The sequence below is a fragment of the Chionomys nivalis genome, chromosome 7, assembly GCF_950005125.1.
Source record: "Chionomys nivalis chromosome 7, mChiNiv1.1, whole genome shotgun sequence".
NCBI lineage: Eukaryota > Metazoa > Chordata > Mammalia > Rodentia > Cricetidae > Chionomys > Chionomys nivalis.
The window spans coordinates 60,927,129-60,952,681 of NC_080092.1; the positions used below are offsets into that span (position 1 = coordinate 60,927,129).

Genomic DNA, 25,553 nt, shown 5'->3' on the forward strand with positions numbered 1-25,553 from the left:
GGAAACAGCCGCCAGCAAAGGATAGCTGAGGATGAATGTGCCATGCTTTTCCGACTCAGTTACTCTATTGTTCTGCTTCTACTCCAATTTTTCTGTCTTCCTTTGAATTCCTCCTAGCTTCTTCTTTTAGTTTCTTTCCTCTAGCCTCAAAACTCTTCTTACAGGAGCCTTGAAGAGATTAAAAAAAAAAAAAAAATTACAGGAGTTACCTCTCCTTGACCAAAAGCACATCCCTAGGGTAAGTGATTAGGAGTTGAGTCATTGCCATGGCAACATAAGTGTTTCAGGAGTAAAACTGTAACTAGTCAGGGAGGCACAGTGCCCAGTGACAAACTTTGAGACATAGGTCTATTGTTAGCAGACCGGCAAGTGAAGAATTGGCATGCTTTTCTTAGGGTGCTTTGTGTAGTAACCATGGTTGGACATTGTGACTCTGACCTTGAGCTTAGCTGTAAGGTTTTAAAGTTATGATCTATTTACAAAAAGCATTTAGTCTAGTTTGAACTTGCTTTGAATTGAAAGTGAGCTAATTGTATGGAGTTAGTCCAAGCAAAAGAACAAAGTAGGCTTTTAAATGTCTATAGTCCTCATGGGACAAATAGATCGAGTTATGAAGCATGCCCTAATATGTGCTATATTTCAAAATTATACAGCCAAATGAAAAGTCATCTTCCTGGCCACCCACAGATATATGTGCCTATAAGATTGAGATGAAATCATGAGATTACATATACACATTACATGAAAATGCATGGTAATGGGGAGCTATCATAACTGTTATTGCACAAGTGAAATTACAGATGACCTAAGTTCAAATCTTCAGCAAGTCAGGTATGGCCATATAGGCTTATAACTCCAGTGTTAGGGGGAGGCAAAGAAAGGAGGATTGCAAGGCTGAAAGTGACAGAGTAGGGCACCTGACATCTTTCTCCAGCCTCTGCATGCATCCTTGTATACACATATGTGTGTACATCACACACACCTCACATGTATATACACAAATAAAGCAGCCTTTTGTAGTTTTTCTGCCCGGTTATTTAAACTGTTAAATCTGTTTACAGTTCATATTTCATATTATTTTACTGGAAATGAATGTGCTTTTCCTTTTTTTAAATTGCTAGTCTTGCAAAAAGCGGAGAAAAGATGATGACAGCTCTTCCTGTGAAACAATCACCAAATATTTATCACCAAAAGAGAAGACTGGAGACAAAGTTTTCTCTCCACCAAAACCCAGTAATATTCTTCATTATTTTAGAAAGACTTCACCCACAGATGAGAAGCTACAGTTGACAAAGGAGTGCACGATAAAGCCATCTCCCTCATTGCTTGTTGGCAATAGCAAAGATCATAAGACACCTTTGGAAGTGCTCTCAAATACGGAATTTAAGAAGAAAGGAAAGAGAGTTAATTTATCTCATCAACTGAATGATATTAAAATTCAATCGCCGGTTGGAATTAGTAGTGATAGTAAGGAGGACTGTGGTTTGAGTGATTTTGTGGAAAGCAGTACTGATGTTTTCCTTTATAAGAAAGATGTAGAGGTTCTTGCAGAAAGCATTCAAGATGGGAGAAATCAACCAAATACAATTACCTCCAAAAAAAATTTCCAGAAAGTCAACCCTAAAAAAGGTACCACAAAAAATGATGGCAAAATGTTGAGAAAAAGGAAGCACAGCAAGGTACTAGATCTGTCTGAAAGTTTACCCTTGGCAGACGACATAAATCTGCTTAAGAAAGGTGGCAAAGAGAGTAAACCTTCCCTGGTCAATGACAATGAGAGGACAACAAATCATGTAGACTCCAGGGCTTGTGCAACCAAAACGACGGATTTAAACAAGACTACAATAACAGTCTCCTATGAAGAATTTTTAAGAAGTCAAAAGGCAGCTAGAGTGGAAGAGATACCTGACCCTGCAGTGCCAGCTTGTGTTCCTTCTGGATCTGGTGAAGCAGTCAAAAGTAGTTCTGAAGGTGAATCAGAAAGTTGTGAATTTTCTCCACGGGTACACCTTAAGACAGTTACTGTTCTTGCACAAATTCACCCCACTCCCCCCAAAAAGAAAGGGAAAATAGCCCATATTTTTTTGAAACAGAAACAGCTTGATTTGGAGAGTAGCCTCTCTGATCCAGAAAATGAACAGACAGTTCAGAAAAGGAAATCAAATGTTGTGATCCAGGAGGGCCAATTAGAACTGGCAGTGCTGGAAGCCGGGAGCTCTGAGGCTTCAGTACCAAAGTGTAGCGTGGAAGAGAGACAGCAGTTCATGAGAGCATTCAGGCAGCCACCATCAGAAATGCTCAGAAATGGGTTCAAGAAACCTTTGGAGAAGCAGAAAGATCCAAATGAAAAATCTGCAAATGAAGAAGGTGTTAATGGTTCTGAAAAAATCATAGAAAATCCTAATATCCAAATAGTTTCAAATCCTGGCAGTTCACAGATACACACTTATAAAGCAAGTTTTCCTAAGAAGAAAAGTAAAAAACTGAAGAAAAGGGGTAAGAAAACGATCGGTACTAGGCCCACTCCAGGTGGAAACAGAGAAGAAAGCATGCAAAAGGAAGAAACATCCTTTTCCCCAAAAGATAAACAAAAGCAAAATAGCCTTCGAAGGAGTTTAAGACAGAAGTCAGAAGTTTTCAAAAGCAATTCATTACTTAATAGTAAAAGTCTTGTTTGTGAGGATACAGCACATAACTCTCTAAAAATGTCTCTGGGTGACAGAAATAAATCAAGAAAACCCAGCACATCAATCCAGGATATGGTTACACATTCTGAAGCTGAACCTGAAAACAGGCTGCTGAACGTTTCCACACCCAAACGAACCAGGAGCTCTCTAAGAGGTAGCTGCATGCCTACCGTAGTCACGCTTAGAGGTACCGAGTCTGAGGATGGCCAGGACACTAGTCCAGTGAAGGCTTCCACTCCAAAAGCAGCCAGCATGTCAGAAAAGCACGGCTTGTACACAGCTGAATTAATAACAATATCCTCTGATTCGGAGAGCCCCATTAGGTAAAGTTTTGTTTTTCTTCTCAATTTGGAACATTCTACATGTATTATTAATTGGGAAGGAAAATTCTTCAAGCATTGTAGAGTTCATTTATTTTTCAGAATAGATTATTTATACATAGTTTTTTTTGTTGTTATTTTTAATGTGTATAGAACCCTGAGGATTGAACCTCATAGGTTAGGTGAGTGGTCTACCACTGAGCTACATCTCTGTTCTAGTTTCATTTTGATATGAGGTCTCCTAGGTTGCCCAGGCTGGTCTTGTTATTTAGCCAGGCCTTAGACGTGTTCTCCCTTTCTGTACTCTCCCAAGTAACTGGGATGACAGACCTATGCCACCAAACCTGGCTTTTGTTTTGAGATAGGGTCTTATTCAAGAACCCCAGGCTGGCCTGGAACTCAGTATGTAACCTAGAATGCTTTCATACTTGTGGCAATTCTCCTGCCCCAGCTTCCTGAGTGCTGGGATTTCTAGTGTGAGCCACTGCACACAGGTTTATTCTTTATCCAGACATGTTCTTGCTATATACAGAGTTAGTCTAGGACTCACAATCCTCCTCCAAGTGCTGGGATTGCTGGTGTGTACCGCCACACCTGCCTAATACAGCTAATTTAAAGTCTGTTTCAGAGGAGTTACAGAAACATTTCAGATGAGTTTTTTGTTGTTGTTTTTGTTTTTCGAGACAGGATTTTGCTGTAATTTTGGCACTTGTAGACCAGGCTGGCCTCAAACTCACAGAAATATGCCTGCCTCTGCCTCCCATGTGCTGGGATTAAAGTCATGTGCCACCACTGCCCAGCTCAGATGAGTTTTAAACTCTTTTTTTAAACTTCTTTTTTTTCCCCTTTGGTTTTTTTCAAGACAGGGTTTCTCTTTGGAGCATTGGCTGTCCTAAAACTCACTTTGTAGATCATGCTGACTTCAAACTGAGAGATCCACCTGCCTCTGCTTCTCAAGTTCTGGGATTGAAGGTGTGTGCCACCACTGCCTGGCAATGCTTATTGTTTTTATTTTTCTTTGCAAGCAAGCAAGATTTTATTGAAAAATAAGCTCTCCACAGCAGGGAGGTGTCTTGAAAATGTTTTGATTAGGATTATTATTTTCTTCTCTTCTATTTTGAGACAAAGTTTCTCTGTATAAAAGCCCTGGCTATCCTGGAACTTAGTCTGTAGACAAGGCTGGTTGGGAACTCACAGAGATCCTCCTGCTTCTGCTTCCCGAGTGCTGGGATTAAAGGCATGCACTACCACCTCCTGCTAGGCTTATCAAATGAAGTAATAATTGATAAACCTTAGGGCTGGCAATGTAGCAAGGTAGTAAAATGGTTGCTCAGTATGTACATAGTTCCATCCTCAGCACCAGAAATAAAATACTGTGACTTACTGTTTAATCAAACTGATGATGATTGTTTTTTTTTTTTTCTGTTTTTCTTTTGTTTTTCTATCAGGATTTCTCTGTGTAGCCCTAGCTGTCCTGGAACTAGCTCTGTGGATAAGGCTGGCCTTGAACTCACAGAGAGTTCTACCTCTGCCTCCCGAGTGCTGGGATTAAAGGCATGTGCCACCACTGTCCGGCTGTTTTTTCTTTTTAAGTTGGAATTATGACTGATATTTATATTTAACATTTTTGTACATTGTTATGAAAATATTTGTCTTTTGTTCCAGAATGAAATTCACTAGAATTAGTACTCCCAAAAAATCTAAGAAAAAGTCCAAGAAAATATCTAAGAAATCTGAAACAACTGAGGGAGATCTCACTTCTCAGAAGAGAAAGGTAATAAAAGTACTGGAATCCTGGAGGTGATACTGTTTCCTTAAAAGACCAGCAATATTTACTGGAAGTCCTTCAAAAGAAGGTTCCTCTTGTTATAAGTCATTAACTACAACCTATGCCATTTATTCCCTGTTCTTTTTTTTTTTTTTTTTTTTTTTTTTTTTTTTTTGGTTTTTCTAGACAGGGTTTATCTGTGGTTTTGGAGCCTGTCCTGGAACTAGCTCTTGTAGACCAGGCTGGTCTCGAACTCACAGAGATCCACCTGCCTCTGCTTCCCGAGTGCTGGGATTAAAGGCTTGCGCCACCATCGCCCGGCTTCCCTGTTCTTCTTGCTAGTTCATAAAGATGTTCAAATTTCACTGTGGACTGAAGCCTGCTGACCTGAGTCTAATGATACACACACACACACACACACACACTAATAGTGTATACTATGGGATTGTATGATTGTATTAACTTTGTCTGTTTGGGGATCAAGGGAACAGTGCTGAGATGTGTAAGACATCCTAGGTTAAGTGTCTTACCCCTGAACTTTATCCTCTGTAGTCTTTTTACTTCTTTTTTGTTTTTTAAGATTTATTTATTTATTGTGTATATAGTATTCTGCCTACATTCATGCTTGCAGGCCAGAAGAGGGCACCAGATCTCATTATAGATGGTTGTGAGCCACCATGTGGTTGCTGGGAATTGAACTCAGGACCTTTAGATGAGCAGGCAGTACTCTTAACCACTGAGCCATCTCTCCAGCACCTATCTTTTTACTTCTTTATTTTGAGACATAGTCTTCATAAGTTGTTTAGCTGGCCTTGACCTCTTATCATAGGAAACAGTCAGGCATTGAATGTGTGATATGTGTGATTGGCTTGCCTCAGTCTCCCTATGTGTTTTTTTTTTTTTTTTTAATTTCCTTTATTTTTATTTTCTGTGTATGTGTGTTTTGCCTGGTTGTGTGTCTGCACCACATGTGTGCAGTACTTGAAGAAACTTCAGATTCCCTGGATCCAGAGTTACGGATGGTCTCTAGGAGAGCAGCCAGAGCTCTTAACTGCTGAGAAACCTGTGCTTTTATCTACTGAACCATCTCTCTAGCCTCTCCATGTGTTCTTAACCCCTTTTATGAAATAGGGTTTCCCGGTATAGACCAGGCTGGTTTCTAATTCACAGAAATCTACATCCACCTGCATCTGCCTCCTAAGAGCTGAAATTATAGGTGTGCGCCACCACACCTAGCCCCCAGCTCTGTTCTTTTTTATTTTTGGTTTTACAAGATAAGATTTCTTCATGTATCGTTGGCTGTCCGGGAACTCTCTCTGTAGACCAGGCTGGCCTCAAACTTACAGAGATCTGCCTGCTTCTGCCTTCTGAGTGCTAGGATTAAAGGCATGTGCCATCATTGTCTGGCTCTTGGTTGGTTATTGTGATGTAAATAAATTTTTTCTATTATATATTTCTGTTTTTTGTTATCAAATATGAAATTCTTGCTGCGATCTCAATTAATATTCTAAATTTTTGCCTAGGCAAGCAGTACTTCAAAAAATGTATCCAAAGCAAAACAACTGATTGAGAAAGCCAAAGCTTTCCGAGTTAGTGGACCAAAGGCTGAAGAAACAGTGGTGCCCTTGAGGCGGTCCTCCCGGCACCAGATACCTCCTGAAAGGGAGAAGTCACCAGATACAGATGTGAGTATTCCAGTGTCTATCGATATAGTCATTGTTGTTTTGTTTTAGGAGTGGGAGAAGGAGCCCTTTACAGAGGTGTAAGGTCACATTCAATAGCCTGAATGTGGTGGATGTTTTGCTTTAAAAGCCTTTGGCTTACAGGATATAGTCCAGTTTCAGGTCTCTCATGGTGTCCTGTACACTGAACCAATTCTTCCCATTGCTCAAGCAGTTCTTTACCACAGTCACACTGAATTTCACTTCTCCCCAGAGAGCTCAGCTCTTACTTCTTATTTTTTCTTACTTTGAAATTCACATTCCAAGTACTGTCTTCTACCTGAGAATTCTCTACTCAATTTTTACTATCCTCCTAAAAGCCACTACCTCCTATTTTTAAATAGTTTTATTGAGATATAATTTACATGAGGCACAGTTGACCATTTAAGTGTACAATTCAAAACGGAAAGTGTTATGGTGCATACCTGGAATTGTAGCACTATGAACATAAAATAGAGGGACCAAAAGTTTGGGGGTGATCCTCATATCCTCATCCTCACACTATGTGATAAGTTGGAAGGCAGCCTAACCTATGTGAGACCCTGTCTCAAAACAAAAAAAAGAACGAATACAGCTTAGTGTCTTTGAATATATTCAGAGTTGTGCTTCTATTATAATCAATTTTAGAAAATTTTCTTGTTTTTTTCTTTTTTTTTTTTTTTTTTTTTTAAGTTTTTCGAGACAGGGTTTCTCTGTGGCTTTGGAGCCTGTCCTGGAACTAGCTGTTGTAGACCAGGCTGGTCTCGAACTCACAGAGATCCGCCTGCCTCTGCCTCCCGAGTGCTGGGATTAAAGGTGTGCGCCACCATCGCCCGGCTTGTTTTTTTTTGTTGTTGTTGTTTTGTTTTGGTTTTGACTTTTTTTTTTTTTTTTTTTTTTTTGGTTTTTCAAGACAGGGTTTCTCTGTGGTTTTGGAGCCTGTCCTGGAACTAGCTCTTGTAGACCAGGCTGGTCTCGAACTCACAGAGATCCGCCTGCACAGAGATCCGCCTGCCTCTGCCTCCCGAGTGCTGGGATTAAAGGCGTGCGCCACCACCGCCCAGCGACTTTTTTAAAGATTTGTTATGCATACAGTATTCTCAGTACTCTTCCTGCATGTCATAAGAGGGCGCCAGATCTCATTACAGATGGTTGTGAGCCACCATGTGGTTGCTGGGAATTGAACTCAGGACCTTTGGAAGAGCAGGCAGTGCTTTTAACCTCTGAGCCATCTCTCCAGCCCTTGGTTTTGATTTTCTCGAGACAGGGTTTCTCTGTGTAACATCCCTGGCTGTCCTGGAACTCACTTTGTAGAGATCCACCTGCCTCTGCCCTTCCAAATGCTGGGATTAAAGGCATGTGCCACCACCACCCAGCAACTTTTTCGTTTTTAGAAACAGGGTCTTTTTTTTATAGTTTTTCAAGATAGGTTTCTCTGTGTAGCTTTTGGTGTCCTGGCACTTGCTCTGTAGACTGGCCTCAAACTTACAGAGATCTGCCTGCCTCTGCACCACCACCGCCCAGCAAAATAGGATCTTATTTTTTTATTATTTATTTATTAATTATGTATACAATATTCTGTCTGTGTGTATGCCTGCAGGCCAGAAGAAGGCACCAGACCTCATTACAGATGGTTGTGAGCCACCATGTGGTTGCTGGGAATTGAACTCAGGACCTTTGGAAGAGCAGACAATGTTCTTAACCTCTGAGCCATCTCTCCAGCTCTAGGATCTTATTATGTAGCCCAAGGTCCCTCAAATTCACCGTACTTTTGCGTCAGCTGGGATTGTATGTGCCACTCTGCCAGTTTAGATTATTTCTGTTATCTCCAAAGAAGACACCATTCCCCTTTACTGTTCCATGTGACAACTAGTTATCCTCTTTCTATATCTGTAGACTTTCAGTTCTGGTCAGTTTATAAAACATTGTATGATATAGTATGGGAGACCACTGCCAACTGAGCTACAACCCCAGCCTTCTATATCAATTATCCTTTTTCCAGTGTATCCATGCTTTATATGCTACCTACCCATTAGTTATTTAGTAGCTACTTCAGTTATCTGATCAACCAAGGCTGTTTTAACAGTGCTTATTTTGCTTGATAGTGGCTCCATAGTGTAAGAAGAGTAATGCTGGCAATCTGGGTACACTACAAAGTACTGGAAAAGGGGAAATCCTTCAGTTAGTAAGTAAAGAAGCTGGGCATGCCTTTAACCAGAGCACTCACTCCAGACAGAGGCGAGTTTGAGCTTAGCCTGGTCTGCTGAGCAATTTTCAGGACAACCAGGGATATACTGTGAGATGACCCATTCAATGAAAGAAAGAAAGACAGAGAAAGAAAAATATATGCTAACATTGCAAAGATCTGTAGTAAGAAAGGATCTTTTGTCTGTGAAATATGAAGAAAAAGGGAATTCTTTCAGCTTCACTGTCGCACTTCAATCTGTGAAAGTTTGGTCGCAGGGTGTGTTATCAGATATGTGTGAGAACAACCACACTCAGAATCGTCTGAGGCTTAGGGGTTCATGGCTTATTGGAATCTCCATGGAAACGGGAGAATAATGTATTAAAGTGTTTTTTTCTTCCTTGTTTTGTCTTAGGACTCTGTAATACTAATAGATTCAAGTCCAACTTCTATAAAACAACCAGAGAAAAATCAGAAGAAACTTAAGAATTTGAATGATGTACTAGGAAAAAAAGTTAACAAGCCTTCTAAAAATGTTCCTGGTAATTGGATTTAATACTGTTTGATGAATAGTAGAATGTTTTGGGGCAATTAATTCTGAAATTTCTGGTGCAAAGGTACTGTCTTGTCCCATAAAATAGAAAATTTAGGTATTTTGTTTGTTTTCTTTCCTTTGAGACAGGTTCTCACTATGTATCCCTGCCTACAGAGATCTGCCTGTGAAGTGGTGGGATTTAAGGCATGTACCATCATGCCTGGGTTTGTTTTGCTTTGTGGGTCAGGATTTCTTGTCTCTAGACTAGTTATTTACTATGTAATTGAGGCCAACATTGAACTCATCTTCCTGTGTCCACCTTTAAGTGCTGGGATTATAGTGTGTGCCACCTTCCCTGCCTAAATATTGCCGTTTTGAGTAAGTTTTTCAAAGAAAAATTGAGCATCATATTTTATTTTCCCCGAGACAGATTTCTCTGTAGCTTTGGAGCCTGTCCTGGAACTAGCTCTTGTAGACTAGGCTGGCCTCAAACTCACAAAGCACTCCCCAGTGCTTGGATTGCAGGTGTGCACCACCACCACTCGGCGAGCATCATATTTTTTAAACACTGTTTGGGGACATATTTTATTTTATTTTATTTTTTTTGGTTTTTTGAGACAGGGTTTCTCTGTGGTTTTGGAGCCTGTCCTGGAACTAGCTCTTGTAGACCAGGCTGGTCTCGAACTCACAGAGATCCGCCTGCCTCTGCCTCCCAAGTGCTGGGATTAAAGGCGTGCGCCACCACCGCCCGGCCCTTGGGGACATATTTTAAATTATTGTAGTTCTGTATATATACTTAGCAGCTCCAAACTTGACTACGAATTTTTTTCTGAGTTCATTAAAACACTTATAGCTAGGTGTGGTGGCACATGCCTTTAATCCCACTATGTAGTAGGCAGATCTCTGAATTCCAGTACAGCCTGGTCTACACAGCGAGTTCCAGGATAACAGAGAGACCCTGTCTCAAAAAAACCAAAGCAAACTAAACCAAGAAACCATTTCCTTATTACTATTATTAATATTGGTCTTTATTATTTATTTAGAGACAGGGTTGCTCTCTGTAGCCTTGGCTGTCCTAGAACTAACTCTGTAGACCAGGCTAGCCTGCAACTCAGAGATCTACCTGCCTGTCTCCCAAGTGCTGGGATTAAAGGCATGGACCACCACTGCCTGACGCTTTTTTTTTTTTTTTTTTTAAATTTATTGTGTGTTCCCATGTGAGGGTATAAGGCAATTTAAGGTGTGAGTCTTCACCTTCCACTTACAGGAAGCTTCAGGGATAAAACCTGGTTTGTCAGGCTCTACTACTGAGCCATCTGTACAGCCCCCAAATTTTTAAATAAGATTTATTTATTTATTTAGTTAGTTTTTTGTTTTATTTATTTATTTATTATGTATATAATATTCTGTCTGCGTGTATGCCTGAAGGCCAGAAGAGGGCACCAGACCTCGTTACAGATGGTTGTAAGCCACCATGTGGTTGCTGGGAATTGAACTCAGGACCTTTGGAAGAGCAGGCAATGCTCTTAACCTCTGAGCCATCTCTCCAGCCCAGTTTTTTGTTTTTTTGAGACAGGGTTTTTCTATAGCCTTGTAGCCTGTCCTGGACCTAGCTCTTGTAGACCAGGCTGGCCTCCAACTCACAGAAATTCACCTACCTCTGCCTCCTGAGTGCTGGGATTAAAGGCGTGCGCCACCACTGCCCAGCTTATTTATTTTTAAAGATTTATTTATGTGTTGTATGTATATGAGTGCTTGTACAACTGCATGCCAGAAATGGACATCAGATCCTTTTATAGATGGATGTGACTGGGAATTGAACTCAGGACCTCTGGAAGAGCAGCCAGTGTTTTTTTTTTTTTTCCTTTTTTTTTTTTTTTTTAGAGATTTATTATTATGTATATAACATTTTGCCTCCATGTATGCCTGCATGCCAGAAGAGGGCATCAGATCTCATTACAGATGGTTGTGAGCCACCATGTGGTTGCTGGGAATTGAACTCAGGACCTCTGGAAGAGCAGTCAGTGCTCTTAACCTCTGAGCCATCTCTACAGCCCACAGCCAGTGTTCCTAACCACTGAACCATCTCTCTAGTCCCAACTATTTATTGAGACAGGGTCTCATTGCACAATCCTGCCTGATCTGGAGCTCACTATGTAGACCAGGCTAGTCTTGAACTTAGAAATCGACCTGCCTCTGCCTTCTAGGAACTGGGGTTAAAAGTGTGCCTGACCTTGTACAACTTTATTTTTATTTTTATCATGTGTGTTTGTGTCTGTGTATGTGTGCTGCTTGGGTGTGATGATAAAGAGGCCCGAAGAGAACCTCTTTCCCTGCAGCTGGAATTGGAGAAATTTGTGAGCCTTCCACTGTAGGGTGTTGGTTACCCAACTCAGGTCCTCTGGAAGAACTCTGTGTGCTCTTAAATCTAAGCTCTTTCCCCAGCCCCTGCTATGTTTTTTTTTTGTTTGTTTTTGTTTTTGTTTTCAAGACAGGGTTTCTCTGTAGTTTTTGAAGCCTGTCTTGGCACTAGACCAGGCTGGCCTCAAATTCACAGAGATCCATTTGTCTCTGCCTCCCAAGTGGTGGGGTTAAATGCGTGCACAGCCACTGCCAGGCTTGCTTGTTAATTTTTAACATCAAAACATTTAAAATGGGGGCTGGAGAGATGGCTCAGCAGTTAAGAGCGCTGGCTGCTCTCCCAGAGGCCGTGGGTTCAATTCCCAGCACCTGCATGACACCTCACAACCATCTGTAACTCCAGTTCCAGGGAATCTGACACCTTCATACCAAATGTACATAAAATAAAGATAAAAAAAGTCATTTAAAATGTTTGGGCATGAGTTCGAGACCAGCCTGGTCTACAGAGCTAGTTCCAGGACAGGCTCCAAAGCCACAGAGAAACCTTGTCTCGAAAAACCAAAAAAAAAAAAGTTTGGGCATTTCCCTAGACATATTGAGCAAAACTTTTAAGATGTGAATTATGGAATTCTGCAGTTAAAAATGAAAGTTGCCCAGGGGATTCCAATATTACCAAGTGGATGAAACATTATTAAATAGCATTCTTATAAATAAAAAGTAAGGTTTCTAAAAAATTTTAAAGATAACTTAAGGTAAGTAGAGATGCCAAACATGTAATACTAACCCAAGTATTGATTTTTCTAAGGAAAAATGAAAATTGCTCCTTTATTTCTTGCCAAAAAGACTAAACGAACAGCCATTCCTGTCCTTGATTTGGATGATAGCAGGTCAGTCCAATACAGATATATAAACATTTAGTATTTTATGGAATACAGTGTGTATTTATTTGTTTAATTAGATGTCAATAACCATTTGAAATATTTTTATTTTGCATGTGCATATATATGTGGTATGTTTATATAGCATATTCGTGGGTATCTGTGCTCATATGTGTGTTTATGTACTTGTGTATAATTGTTCATGTTTGTGTAAATGGAGATCAGAGACAGGAAGGAGGAATCTTCATGTCACCCATCACCCACCTTCTAGGTGGGTACTGAGCATCGAGCTTCAATCTACACACTTTCATGGCAAGTGCTTGACCCACCTGAGTCCTCTTCCCAGCCTTCTGATGAAATTTTAAAATATATTGATAATGCTTGCACTACTGGTGAAGGTCTTAGGTTTTTGTAAAGGCTTTGGGAATATTTCACATAAAGTAGCAGAATAATTAAAAAGAAAAGAACAGCCCAGACTATCAAACTTTGTTCATGACCTTTATTTAATATAATGTCTACAATTTACTAGGCACTATTTTTGGCACTAGGAATGTTAAGGAAAACACAGTGCCTGTCCTCACGAGGCTTATATAGTCTCCAGGAGAAATACAGTCTATAATTAAACATTAACTGACTTAACAAATGAAAAACTGACATTGTGCTAAGGAAGGGCACAAAATTTTATTAGTTTATATTAAAGAGATGTTTGATCATTTCCCTGACAAAATGATACCTGACCTCTGAAGGAAAAGCAGCAGGTCACCAAGGGGAGGCTAGTGTTCTAGCCAGAGGGAACTATGTGTGCAGACTCCTGGAGGCTGTAAGGAATGTGCTCAGCACCAGTGATGGGAAGGAAGGATGCTAGAGTGACTTGAGTTCCAGAGCAGGAGAGGATGGGAGATTAACTGGAGAGATAGGCGCCAGACTAGAGAACTCGCCAAGAGTGATACAAATACATGAAGGGTTTAGGCATGAATATGTGGGTAAACAGATTTGGGTTGTAGAAGTTCAGTGTGCCTTCTAGATGAGTCTTATGATTGCATAAAGAGACAGATGCAGGTTGGTAGAGTACCTTGTCTAACATGCACGGAGCTTTTCTTTCCTTATGTATATCTTACTTTCCTGCTTCCCGTGTCTGCCTTCTTGCCCCAGGTGTGTCCTTCTCTTTCTCTGCATTTTCTTCTTTCTTGTTTTCTTCCCTCTCCAGCCTAGATTTCTCCTCCTATTCATTCTCTCGCCTGACAGCCCTGAGTATCCCTTCTCTTCCCTAGCTATTGGCTGTTCAACTTCTATTAGACCAATCGGGTGCCTTAGTTAGACAGGCCAGTGAAACAAATGCAACACATCTTTACATAATTAAACAAATGCAGCAAAAACAAAAGTAACACACCTTTACACAGTGAAAGTATATTCTGCAGCATAAAAAAATGTAACATGTCTTTGCCCAGTTAAAATAATATTCCACAGACAGCTAAGTTTTTCTGATTACAAGATAAATTCTTATTTAACAACAATAACCACCCTCGTGCTGGGAATGTAGTTCACAGGGAGAGTGCCTGCATCATAGTACAGCCCTGAGTTTGCTTTCTATCCCTACACCAAACAGGCACAAGGAAGAAAACTCCCACCTGATGAGAGTCCCAGTTAGCATTTTGGTGGGTGTCTTTTAAGACAGTTTTTTTTTAAATGTATACATATTTGTCTTATTTAATTTTCTAACATGAGTAGATAAGCAAAAGGAATTTTACCAGCTAATTTATTGGGTGTGTTTAATTTTGGAAGTTTTTTTTTTTTTTTTTGGTTTTTTGAGACAGGGTTTCTCTGTGGTTTTTTGGAGCCTGTCCTGGAACTAGCTCTTGTAGACCAGGCTGGTCTCGAACTCACAGAGATTCACCTGCCTCTGCCTCCCAAGTGCTGGGATTAAAGGCGTGTGCCACCACCGCCCGGCTGGAAGTTTTTTTTTTAGATTTAATTTTGTATGTGTGTAATTTGTGTGTATGCATGCCTGACTGTGCTGGTACATTCATATGTTGGCATGGGTGTGAAGGTCAGAGGAACTTGTGAGTTGATTCTTTCTTCTATGTGGGTTCCAAGGATGGAACTCAGGTGGTCAGGCTGGTGTGGCAAATACTTTTACAGTGAGCCATCTCACTAGCTTGAAGATAAAATTTTAAAATGTTTATTTTCTAGATAATTTTTTAGAGAATAATTGTTCTTTAATTTTTTGCATTTATTTATTTACTCATTTGTGTGTGTGGTATGTGTGTGTAGGGCAGAGATTTGGGTTTTCACTACTACCATGTTGGTCCTGAGGATTGAATTCAGTTCATCACTCTTGGTAGCAAATATCTTTACCTGCTGAGCCTTGCACTGGCCCTAAATAGTTTATTCTTCTTCATTTTATTTTACTTGATTTATTTATTTTGAGACAGGGTCTCATTGTGTAGCTCTGACTATCCTGGAATCTACTATGTAGACTTGATCCACCTGCCTTGGCCTCCTGACAGCTGGGATTCAAGGCATGCATCACTACACCTGGCTATTTAAATTTTTTTTTATTACATCTGTTTATTTACTAACATTTGTATAAACACACGTACCATAGCATGCATGTGGAGATCCGAAAACAATTTGTGGGACTTGATTCTCTCCACGTTGTGGGTCCTTGAAAATTGAACTCAGGTTGTCAATTTATTCCTTTAGATGCTTCTAACTTTTGCTTTTATTCTTTCAAATTTTCTTCAAAGTCAAGATTCATCAGAACAAACTCAGGATTGTGATATACAATTTAAAGCAAAGCGTGATTTTCTGATGAGTGGTTTGCCGGATTTACTGAAACGACAGATTGCAAAGAAAGCTGCTGCACTAGATGCATACAATGCCGCGAGTTCCAGTTTCCAGAGGGTTGTTCATGTACAACAGAAGGATGATGGTAAGTGTGTTTATTGTGTGTTTATGTTTTTGTCCCTTTGTTTAGACAGGGTCTCTCTCTGTAGCTTGACTGGCCTGGGACTGACTACGAAGACCAAGCTGACCTCAAATTATTTTTGAGCCAGGGTCTATAGCCCAGTCTGGCCTTGAATTTATGTATCCTGGGCCTGAAATTTAGCAGTACTTCTGCTTTAGCCTCCTGAGTGTTGGGATTGTAGACATGAGCCCATACCTGCTAAGTATTTATTCTTACCCTGTGAGAAGAAATCTGATGCTATGTAAGGAACTGTTAAAAGGGGGGGGGGGTGCTGACTGGGTGGTGGTGGTGCACACATTTAATCCCAGCACTTGGGAGTCAGAGGCAGAATCTCTGTGAGTTAGAGGCCAGCCTGGTCTACAGAGTGAGTTCTAGGACAGCCAGAGCTACAAAGAGAAACCTGTCTCGAAAAACAAAACAAAACAAAATGTCCCTGGTTGATAGGATACCTGCCTGCATATGGGAGCCAGGGGTTTGATCCTCAACACCACAAAAGGTAAAAGTGAGGCTAAATCTTAAGGATAGTGGCACACACCTGTTATCCTAACACTTGGAGGCTGACAACAGGAGTATTAAGAGTTTGGGGCAATTCTGGGCTATAGTGAGACTGCTTTTTTTTATTTTTTTTATTTTTTTATTTTTTTTGCTTTTTCGAGACAGGGTTTCTCTGTGGTTTTGAAGCCTGTCCTGGAACTAGCTCTTGTAGACCAGGCTGGTCTCGAACTCACAGAGATCCGCCTGCCTCTGCCTCCCAAGTGCTGGGATTAAAGGCGTGCGCCACCACCGCCCGGCTAAATAAAAATTTTTAAAAAGAAGAAAATGGGGTAGGTTTTCTGGTTTTATGGTATTTTGATGGTGATTTTAGTGATTACAAGTATATTTTATCCTTTTTATCCTTTTTTCCCTAATCCCTGGAATCATTTACTGATTATGCTCCCATGCAGAGCAAAGAAGGCAAAGGGAGTTTTATTTTATCCCTTATGCCATCCTTGCATTCCTGCTGTAAGGGACCTTGAATGAATACTGTTTTAATGTTTAAACTTGGGCTTCCTGTGAGGCTGGGTCTGACAATCTGTAGTTCATGACCCGTCGGGTACATAGCAGGTTAGTATCAGCCTGGACTCCATAGTGAGACTCTGTCTAAAAATAAGCAGGATTAACAACAAACAAACAAAAATTAAAACCTTAGACTCTAAATCAGAATGCTAAATAGTACCTTGGTTTTTAACGTACATATTAATATTGATTTAAAAAGAAATGAGCTTAAGCCGGGCGGTGGTGGCGCACGCCTTTAATCCCAGCACTTGGGAGGCAGAGGCAGGCGGATCTCTGTGAGTTCGAGACCAGCCTGGTCTACAAGAGCTAGTTCCAGGACAGGCTCCAAAACCACAGAGAAACCCTGTCTCGAAAAAAAAAAAAGAAAGAAAAAAAGAAATGAGCTTGCTCATTTTTGACAAATTAAAGAGAATAAGAGGTAATTTTTATTAATTGTGTTTTGGTGGTGGTTTTGCTATGAAGCTTAGGTAAGTCTTGTTCTCTCAGCCCTGTGTCAGCCTCCCAAGTGTTAGAATTGTAGGAGTGTCCATGGCATGGTTGAGCTGTGCACTTCATTCACTCTGTATTCACTTGGGTATGTAGCAAATTTGGTTTGTTTGCTTGCTGGCATTTTGCTTTTGTTGATCGGTATTTGCTGGGAATTGTATTCATAGTCTCATATATGAGATTTGTCAGGCCTTTTCATGTTTGCATGCTTGATAGTCCATAAATGAATAGTGTATAAATTAGGATATTTCTGTGTTTTTTTAGGGTATTGGTTATGGCATTTGAAGCCACCTTCTTGTCCTCTATTAACTGAATTTAAAGAACTGAATACTAAAGTAACAGATCTCTCAAAATGTGTTGTTGCTCTTGGTGAATTTTCAACATTGAATTCAAATCCAAGAAATAATTCAGCTGTTGTGGTAAGTTCACAGTATCCATGATTCCATGGGTTATTCTGTCCCGGCTTTCAGAAGAAAATACTCAACTGTTTAGCCTAGGGGTTCTTCGTTTCTTAGGCTCTAGTTTTAAAAATAAATCTAGTTGAAATACATATTCTCAGCCAGGCAGTAGTGGCTCACACCTTTAATCTCAGCACTCAAGGCAGAGGCAGGAGGATTTCTGAGTTCGAGGCCAGTTTAGTCTAACAGAGCTAGTTCCAGAATAGCCAAGCCTATATAGAGAAACCCTGTCTCAGAGCTTAAAAAAAAAAAAAAAATATATATATGTATATGTATAGGTATATATTTAATTTTATGTTTATGTGTTCCTGAGGGCATGTATGCATACCATGTATGTTCTGCTCACAGAGACCAGAAGAGGCATGCCCTAGAACTGGAGTTAACAGGCAGTTGTGAGTCACCTAATGCTGGTGCTGGGAACTGAAGGCAGGTCCTCTGAAAGAACAGCAGAGTATCCCTAACCACTGAGGCATCTTTCTGGCCCCTCAAAGAGCTTTTAAAAAAGCATCTGAAGCCGGGCGGTGGTGGTGCACGCCTTTAATCTCAGCACTCAGGAGGCAGAGGCAGGCGGATCTCTGTGAGTTCGAGGCCAGCCTGGTCTACAAGAGCTAGTTCCAGGACAGGAACCAAAAGCTATGGAGAAACCCTGTCTCGGGGAAAAAAAAAAAAAAAAAAAAAAAGCATCTGAATAATTGTTGGGCGATGGTAGCACATGCCTTTAATCCCAGCACTCAGGGAGGCAGAGGCAGACTGATCTCTGAGTTCGAGGCCAACCTGCTCTACAGAGTGAGTTACAGGACAGCTAGGGCTACACAGAAAAATCCTGTCTCAAAAAAAGAAAAAGAAAAAAACCCATCAGAATAATTAATAATAGAGCCAGGCATGTGGATACATGACTATAAATCAAGCATTGGAAGGCTAAGACATGAAGATGATGAATCTAAGGCCAGTCTGGGCTATACTGAAATCTTGTCTTTATTTTTATTTAATTTTGAGAAAGTGTTTCAACTTCATTGTTGCATTGTCTGGCATGGAGCTCACAATGTAGATCAAACTGACCTCAGACTCACAGAGATTCACCTGCCTCTGGGATTAAAGATGTATACCACCATGCCTGGCAAGTTACTACCTTTAAGAAAAAATAGAATAAAAGGCAATTTTAACAGAATATTAGGTTATACAGCACATTTAAATACTTTGTTATTACAAAGTATTTGCTAATGATATATATATATATATATATATATATATATATATATATATATTAGGTTCTTCCAAAGCTAAGCTACATTGATAGTGACTTTCTAGGCAGGAAGCTTTTGGTGGTGTTGTGGCTAAGGTCATAGATGATATGGACTTGTTATTGTTCATCTTGTTCTTCATTTTAGTCGATGAAGACAAGGAACGATTTTACTAAAGAAGTAAGAAATCTTTTGCTGGAGGAAATAAAGTGGTCAAATCCTGAATTTTCTTTAGGAAAATATTTTCCCTTGCTCCTAAAAAAACGAATTGAGCACCAGGTACTTTCTGAGGGTCATGGTAAACAAGGTTAGTGATAACCATTGTCTTTTATGTCTACATTTGAATTTTGTCTCTTTTTATGTTTGTTTGTTTTGTTTTGTTAAGACACTTTTTCTTTTTTCTTTTTTTTTTAAAAAAACTTTTTTGTTGTTGTTTATTTATTATGTGTACAACATCCTGCTTCCCACACACCAGAAGAGGGCGCCAGATCTCATTACAGATGGTTGTGAGTATGTGGTTGCTGGGAATTGAACTCAGGACCTCTGGAAGAGCAGTCAGTGCTCTTAACCTCTGAGCCATCTCTCCAGCCCTAAGACACTTTTTCTATGTAGCTTTGGCTGTACTGGAGCTCACTTTGGACCAGGCTGGTCTTGAACTTAAAGAGATCAGCCTGCCTCTGCCTCCTGAATCCTGGGATTAAAGGCCTGCACCACCACCATCTGGCTTACATTTGAGTTTTGAAAAGATGAAGACCCAGCCTTTGCCGCTTAGAAGTGGTTAGCACAGACAACTGTGGCAAGGGAGATTGATTAGGCATGCAGTGTAGTGTTTGCTTCTGCTCACTTCCAGAGATCCCAACCCGGCAGATCTAGTTATGCTAGAATGCTAATCACTCATTAATGAAGCCTTAAATGAGGTCATTCATTATAACTTATGCATCTCTTACAGAAGGCAGTCTAAATATCAATTAAGGTTTTCATCTTAATGTTGTAAGACTGTAGGATATTTGTAAGTAATAGGAAGATTATTGGGTATTGAAAATTGTTTTGTTGATTTTGTAAGCACATCTATTTCTCTTAATTCCCAAAATAGCAAGTCTACAACTACAGCTTCATGTCAGTCAAAAAGAAAGCAAAAGGAAATGTGTGGAAACAGGAAATCAAAAGTCAAAAAGAAAGAAACCAAATGAACATTCATTGAGCCCAGAAAAGATACAGGAGAAGTCAGAAGAACTTGACAAAAGGATCAGCTCTTCTGGGATAAATCTAGATTCTTCCAAAGGTATATTTCTAAATATCTCAGTGAAGAAGTGAATTGCTTTAAGAACATGTAAAACCGGGGGCTGGAGAAAAGGCTCAGCGGTTAAGAGCATTGCCTGCTCTTCCAAAGGTCCTGAGTTCAATTCCCAGCAACCACATGGTAGCTCACGACCATCTGTAATGAGGTCTGGTGCCCTCTTCTGGCCTGCAGGCAGAAGCATACAAAATAAATAAATAAATATTAAAAAATGTTTAAGAAAAAAAAAGAGGGCCAGGCGGTGGTGCACGCCTTTAATCCCAGCACTTGGGAGGCAGAGGCAGGCGGATCTCTGTGAGTTCGAGTCCAGCCTGGTCTAGAAGAGCTAGTTCCAGGACAGACTCCAAAACCACAGAGAAACCCTGTCTCGAGAAACCAAAAAAAAAAAAAAAAAGAGGGCTGGAGAGATGGCTCAGCGGTTAAGAGCACTGACTGCTCTTCCAAAGGTCCTGAGTTCAATTCCCAGCAACCACGTGGTGGCTCACAACCATCTGTAATGAGGTCTGGTGCCCTGCAGGCATGCACACAGACAGAATATTATATACATAATAAATAAATAAATATTTTTAAGAAAAAAGAACATGTAAAATCAAGACAGAAACAGTAGAAGATAATTATATTCTGATAGTAGATGATGACAGAGTCAGTAGTAGCAGAAATACTCTCCTGACAAATTGGATTTTCCCCCCTCATCTTTTTTTTTGTTGTTTTTTTTTTTTTTTTTTTTTTTTTTTTGGTTTTTCGAGACAGGGTTTCTCTGTGGTTTTGGAGCCTGTCCTGGAACTAGCTCTGTAGATCAGGCTGGTCTCGAACTCACAGAGATCCGCCTGCCTCTGCCTCCCGAGTGCTGGGATTAAAGGCGTGCGCCACCATCGCCCGGCTCCCCCTCATCTTTGAACACCTGATTTTTAACCACTCAATGTCCGCCCCATTTTGAGACAGTCTAATGTAGCCCAGGCTAATTTCAAACAAAGGTTACCTTAAGCTTCCTGCCTCAACCTACCAAGTGTCAGGATTTTAAGTATGCCATATTTAGGCATATTTCTGGGGATTGAACCCAGGCTTTAGTGCATGCTAGGCATATATTGTGTCTACTAAGCCACACTGTGAACCCATAACCTATCATTCTCCCTTACCATTCTCCCCATTTTTAAACAATTTAAACACCTTCTGATGGCCTTGAACTTACTCTTCTGTTTCAGCCTCTCAAACAACTGTTAGCTGACACAGAAGCATATTAGCATCTTGGTGTTTAATTTATGGTTTTAGTTCCTCTATAAATATATGTGCTTTTTTGTTTTTATACAGAAGGTCCTGCTGTGTATCCCTGACTGGCCTTGAACTCATGAGTATTAGGATTGTTGGCATCCACCACACTTTCCTTCTACTTAAGGTCTGTTTTTTTAAGCCAGAGATCAGCCAGGACTGGTAATGCAGGCCAGTGATCCAAGGTACTTAGGAACCGAGTCAGAAGGATTACAGGTTTAAAGTCTTACCTATGCTATAGCGTTGAGTTGAAGGCCAGCTTGAGAAACATAGTGGGAACTGTTTCTGAGGCTATGGCACAGTGGTAGGTCAATCCCCAGACCTATAGAAGGAAATGAAGGGAGGGAGGGAAGGAGGGATGGAAGGAGTGAGGGAAACAAAAGCCTGTAATCATACTATTTATATTTTTTTTCAGTATATTTTGCCTTTCTACACATTCCTATTCAGCATATATGTATACACACACACACACACATCTTTTGCAAAATACTCTATTGAGTTAATTTTTTTGTTGTTATTTTTTGTTTCTTAATTTTTTTTGTTTGTTTTTTATTTTTCTGTGTAACCTTGGCTGTCCTGGAACTCACTCTGTAGACCAGGCTTGGCCTCAAACTCACAGACATCCATCTGTCTCTGTCTCTCTATGAGTGCTTGGATTAAAAGGCGTGCGCCACACTGCCCAGTTTTTTTTTGGTGGTGTTTTTGTTTTGAGAAAGGGTTTCTCAGTAGCTTAGTAGCCAGTCCTGGAACTTGCTCTGTGGACCAGGCTGGCCTTGAACTCTTGGAGATCCACCTGCCTCTAACTCCCAAGTGCTGAGATTAAAAGTTACTACCCGGCTCGTTTTTTGTTTATTGAGACAGGGTTTTTGTCTGTACTGGCTGTCCTGGAACTCACTCTGAAGGCAAGGCTGGCCTCAAATTCATAGATCCTTTTGCCTCTGCCTTCTGAGTGCTGGGATTAAAGACATATACTACCACACTAGATTCTATTGTGTTGATTTAATTCATCTATTGTTTTACATTTTTTTTAATTAAAAATTTCCGCCTCCTCCCCGCCTCCCTTTTCACTCCCCACCTCCCACTCCCCTCCCCCTCCCTCTCCAGTCCTAAGAGCAGTCAGGGTTCCCTGCCCTATGGGAAATCCAAGGTCCTCCCCCCTCCATCCAGGTCTAGGAAGGTGAGCATCCAAACAGGCTAGGCTCCCACAAAGCCAGTACATGAGTAGGATCAAAACCCAGTGCCATTGTCCTTGGCTTCTCAGCAGCCCTCATTGTCCGCCATGTTCAGAGAGTCCAGTTTTATCCCATGCTTTTTCAGTCCCAGTCCAGCTGGCCTTGGTGAGCTCCTGAGACGGTGGGGCTGATCTCATCTATTTTATATACAATTTATGGAATGTTTTAATATTTGATATGGCATGTTACCTACCATTTTATTAAAAGAAATTATTATTATTATTACTTTTTTTTTTCGAGGCAGGGTTTCTCTGTAGCTTTTGGAACCTGTCCTGGAACTAGCTCTTGTAGACCAGCCTGACCTCGAACTCCCAGAGATCCACCTGCCTCTGCCTCCCGTGTGCTGGGATTAAAGGCGTGCGCCACCACCACCTGGCAAAATTCTTATTTTATGTGCATGGGTGTTTTTCCTGCGTGTATATCTGTACACCACATGTATAGATGGTGCTTACAAAGGCCAGAAGAGGGCATTGGATCTCCCGCAACTGGAGTTAGACAGTTGTGAACCATCTTGTGGATGTGAGAAGAACTTTGGGTCCTCTGGAAGAGCAGCCAGTGCTCTTAGTGTCCAGAGAGCCATCTCTCCAGCCCCATCACCTACCATGAGGGATATTTTTATGAATTGACTTTTTTAAGTATCCTATAAATTTTCTCGCCTTTATAAATCCCATTGAGATTTTGAGTTTTCATTGGTTGGCATATTAGGTTGGTGAGAATTGCCATCTTGGGAATCTTCTGTTAGAAGTGTAGTCTTTGTCTCTTTATTCAGATTGGCTTCATAGATCAGAGACTGCTTTTGTTCTTTAGCTAGCTTACAGGTTTCTGTACTACACGCTATTCTTAATCGTTCATATTATCAAATATGGTAATTTAAAATGTAGTTATTAAAGGTTGTGATGCACATACATTACTGTTTTTAATTGTCTTCTAATTTATTTATTTGAGACAGGATCTCATTTTGTAGCATGGGCTGGCCTGGAATTCACTATGTAGACAAGATTAGTCTCGTATTTGGAGATCTACATGCCTCTGCCTCACGATTGCTAAGATTAAAGGTGTGCAATTGGTTATTTTGTGTGTGCATGTGTTTTGTTTTTTTAAAGGTGATTGAGTTTGGTATGACAAATTTTAAATGTAATGTTTAAAAAATTCATTTTTGCATTTTATAAGTAAAGTTATTTCTATAGATGTTTTTATTACATTTGTAATAAGGTAAATATCTAAGAATGTTTTCTTATGTCAAAGAATGAATAATGCCTATGCATACTTATTCTTGCTTTAGATTCTGGAACTGAAGACATGCTTTGGACAGAAAAGTACCAGCCTCAGACTTCGAGTGAACTCATAGGCAATGAGTTAGCTATCAAAAAGTTATATAGGTTGGTAAAATTTGTAAAGGAATTAAATATTTTATTGATGTAGTTTTGCTATTTAGACTAAAATTTGAAAACTACAAAGTAATTATATGGAAAAGTCTTTTTTGAAATAATTTCAAGTAAAAAGTTTCTCTTTTTGGCTTGATGGTGTACTAGGGCAGCACTAGAGAAGCAGAGGCAGATAGATATCTGTGAGTTCAAGGCCAGTCTGTCTACAGATTGTGTTCCAGGACAGCTAAGGTTGTTTTGAAAAACCCTGTTTCAAAAAAAAAGGTTCTTCTTTTTATTTCTGTTACCACTATTGAAACTATTGCATTAAACTTTTCAGACAAATTTATATTTGCTGGTCATGGTTTTGACACCTGTAATCCCCCTGTAATCCCAGCAGTCTAGAGATGGATGCAAGAGGACCATTAAATGCCAGTTTGAACTACATAGCAAGTTTTAGGTTTCTTGGACTACATGATACTCTTTATTTTTTAAAAAAAAATCATAGGTACATATTAAGTTATACATTTTTGTTTGTTTTTTGAGACAATTATACATTTTGTTTGTTTTTGTTTTCTTTGTGTAGCCTTGGCTGTCGTAGAACTAGCTCTGTAGACCAGACTGGCCTCTATCTCACAGAGATCCATCTGCTTCTGCCTCACTAGTACTGGGAATAAAGGTGTGTGCCACCACTAGCCAGCAATTCTTGCTTTCTAACCAGCAGGGTTGTGTTACTATTAATTCAGGTCTGCAGTTCCAAAGCTAAAATTGACTGGCTTTGTAAGGTTCATTATAGTGGGTCTTTAGTGGTCATTCTTAGGATTTCAAATTACCTTTCCAAAAGCTGGGCATAGTGATATGCATCTTTAATCCCAACAATTGGGAGGTAGGTGGATCTCCTGTAAATGCAAGGAAAGTCTGGTCTAAACAGTGAGTTTCAGAATAGCCAGAGCTATATAATGTCTCCAAAACAAAATTGCCTTTCCAGAGCCTGGCATTATCGGGTGTACTCCTGTAATCCTAGTTCATGGGAGGCTGAGGAAAGAGAATTATTTTGAGTTCAAGGTCAATAACATAGCCAGAGCCTGTCTCAAAAAAATAAACCTCGGCTGGGTGGTGGTGGCGCATGCCTTTAATCCCAGCACTCGGGAGGCAGAGGCAGGCGGATCTCTGTGAGTTCGAGACCAGCCTGGTCTACAAGAGCTAGTTCCAGGACAGGCTCCAAAACCACAGAGAAACCCTGTCTCGAAAAACCAATAAATAAATAAACCTCTAGGGATCATCATGATGACTTAGTGGGTAAAGGTACCTGACAGCCTGAGTTCTTTTTTTTTTTTTTTTTTTTTTTTTTAATTTTTGTTTGTTTTTCAAGACCGGGTTTCTCTGTGTCAGCTCTAGCTGTCCTAGAACTTGCTTTGTAGGATAGGCTAGCATCAAACTCACAGAACTCCATATGCCTCTGTCTCCTGAGTGCTGGGATTAAATAAATATGCCACCACTGCCCAGCAGTTTAAATTATTTGTATTAACTCATTTCTTTTATGACAGTTGGTTAAAGGACTGGAAAAGAAGAGCTGAACTGGAAGAAAGACAAAATTTGAAAGGAAAAAGAGATGAAAAACAGGAAGGTATTTTGAATTATAGTTTTTTTGTTTTTTATTCATTGGACATTTTTAGAGTTAGATTAGCTAAAATTTGCATAAATTAAGAATCCGTATATTTCATATTTGATTTTTTTTACTCTTTGAGAAT

At 40.1% G+C, this 25,553-nt stretch overlaps 1 protein-coding gene across 1 annotated transcript in view; it reads left to right on the forward strand.

Moving 5' to 3' along the window:
- Atad5 (ATPase family AAA domain containing 5) overlaps nt 1-25,553 on the forward strand; it is a 54,562-nt gene that overhangs the window by 5,732 nt on the left and 23,277 nt on the right. The window contains exons 2-12 of the mRNA XM_057776680.1: nt 1,122-3,010; nt 4,673-4,781; nt 6,299-6,460; nt 9,076-9,202; nt 12,362-12,443; nt 15,182-15,366; nt 17,209-17,363; nt 18,791-18,950; nt 19,737-19,925; nt 23,721-23,817; nt 25,350-25,429. Of these exons, the coding sequence (XP_057632663.1) occupies nt 1,122-3,010; nt 4,673-4,781; nt 6,299-6,460; nt 9,076-9,202; nt 12,362-12,443; nt 15,182-15,366; nt 17,209-17,363; nt 18,791-18,950; nt 19,737-19,925; nt 23,721-23,817; nt 25,350-25,429 (3,235 nt within the window). The remainder of the gene's footprint in view (nt 1-1,121; nt 3,011-4,672; nt 4,782-6,298; nt 6,461-9,075; nt 9,203-12,361; nt 12,444-15,181; nt 15,367-17,208; nt 17,364-18,790; nt 18,951-19,736; nt 19,926-23,720; nt 23,818-25,349; nt 25,430-25,553) is intronic.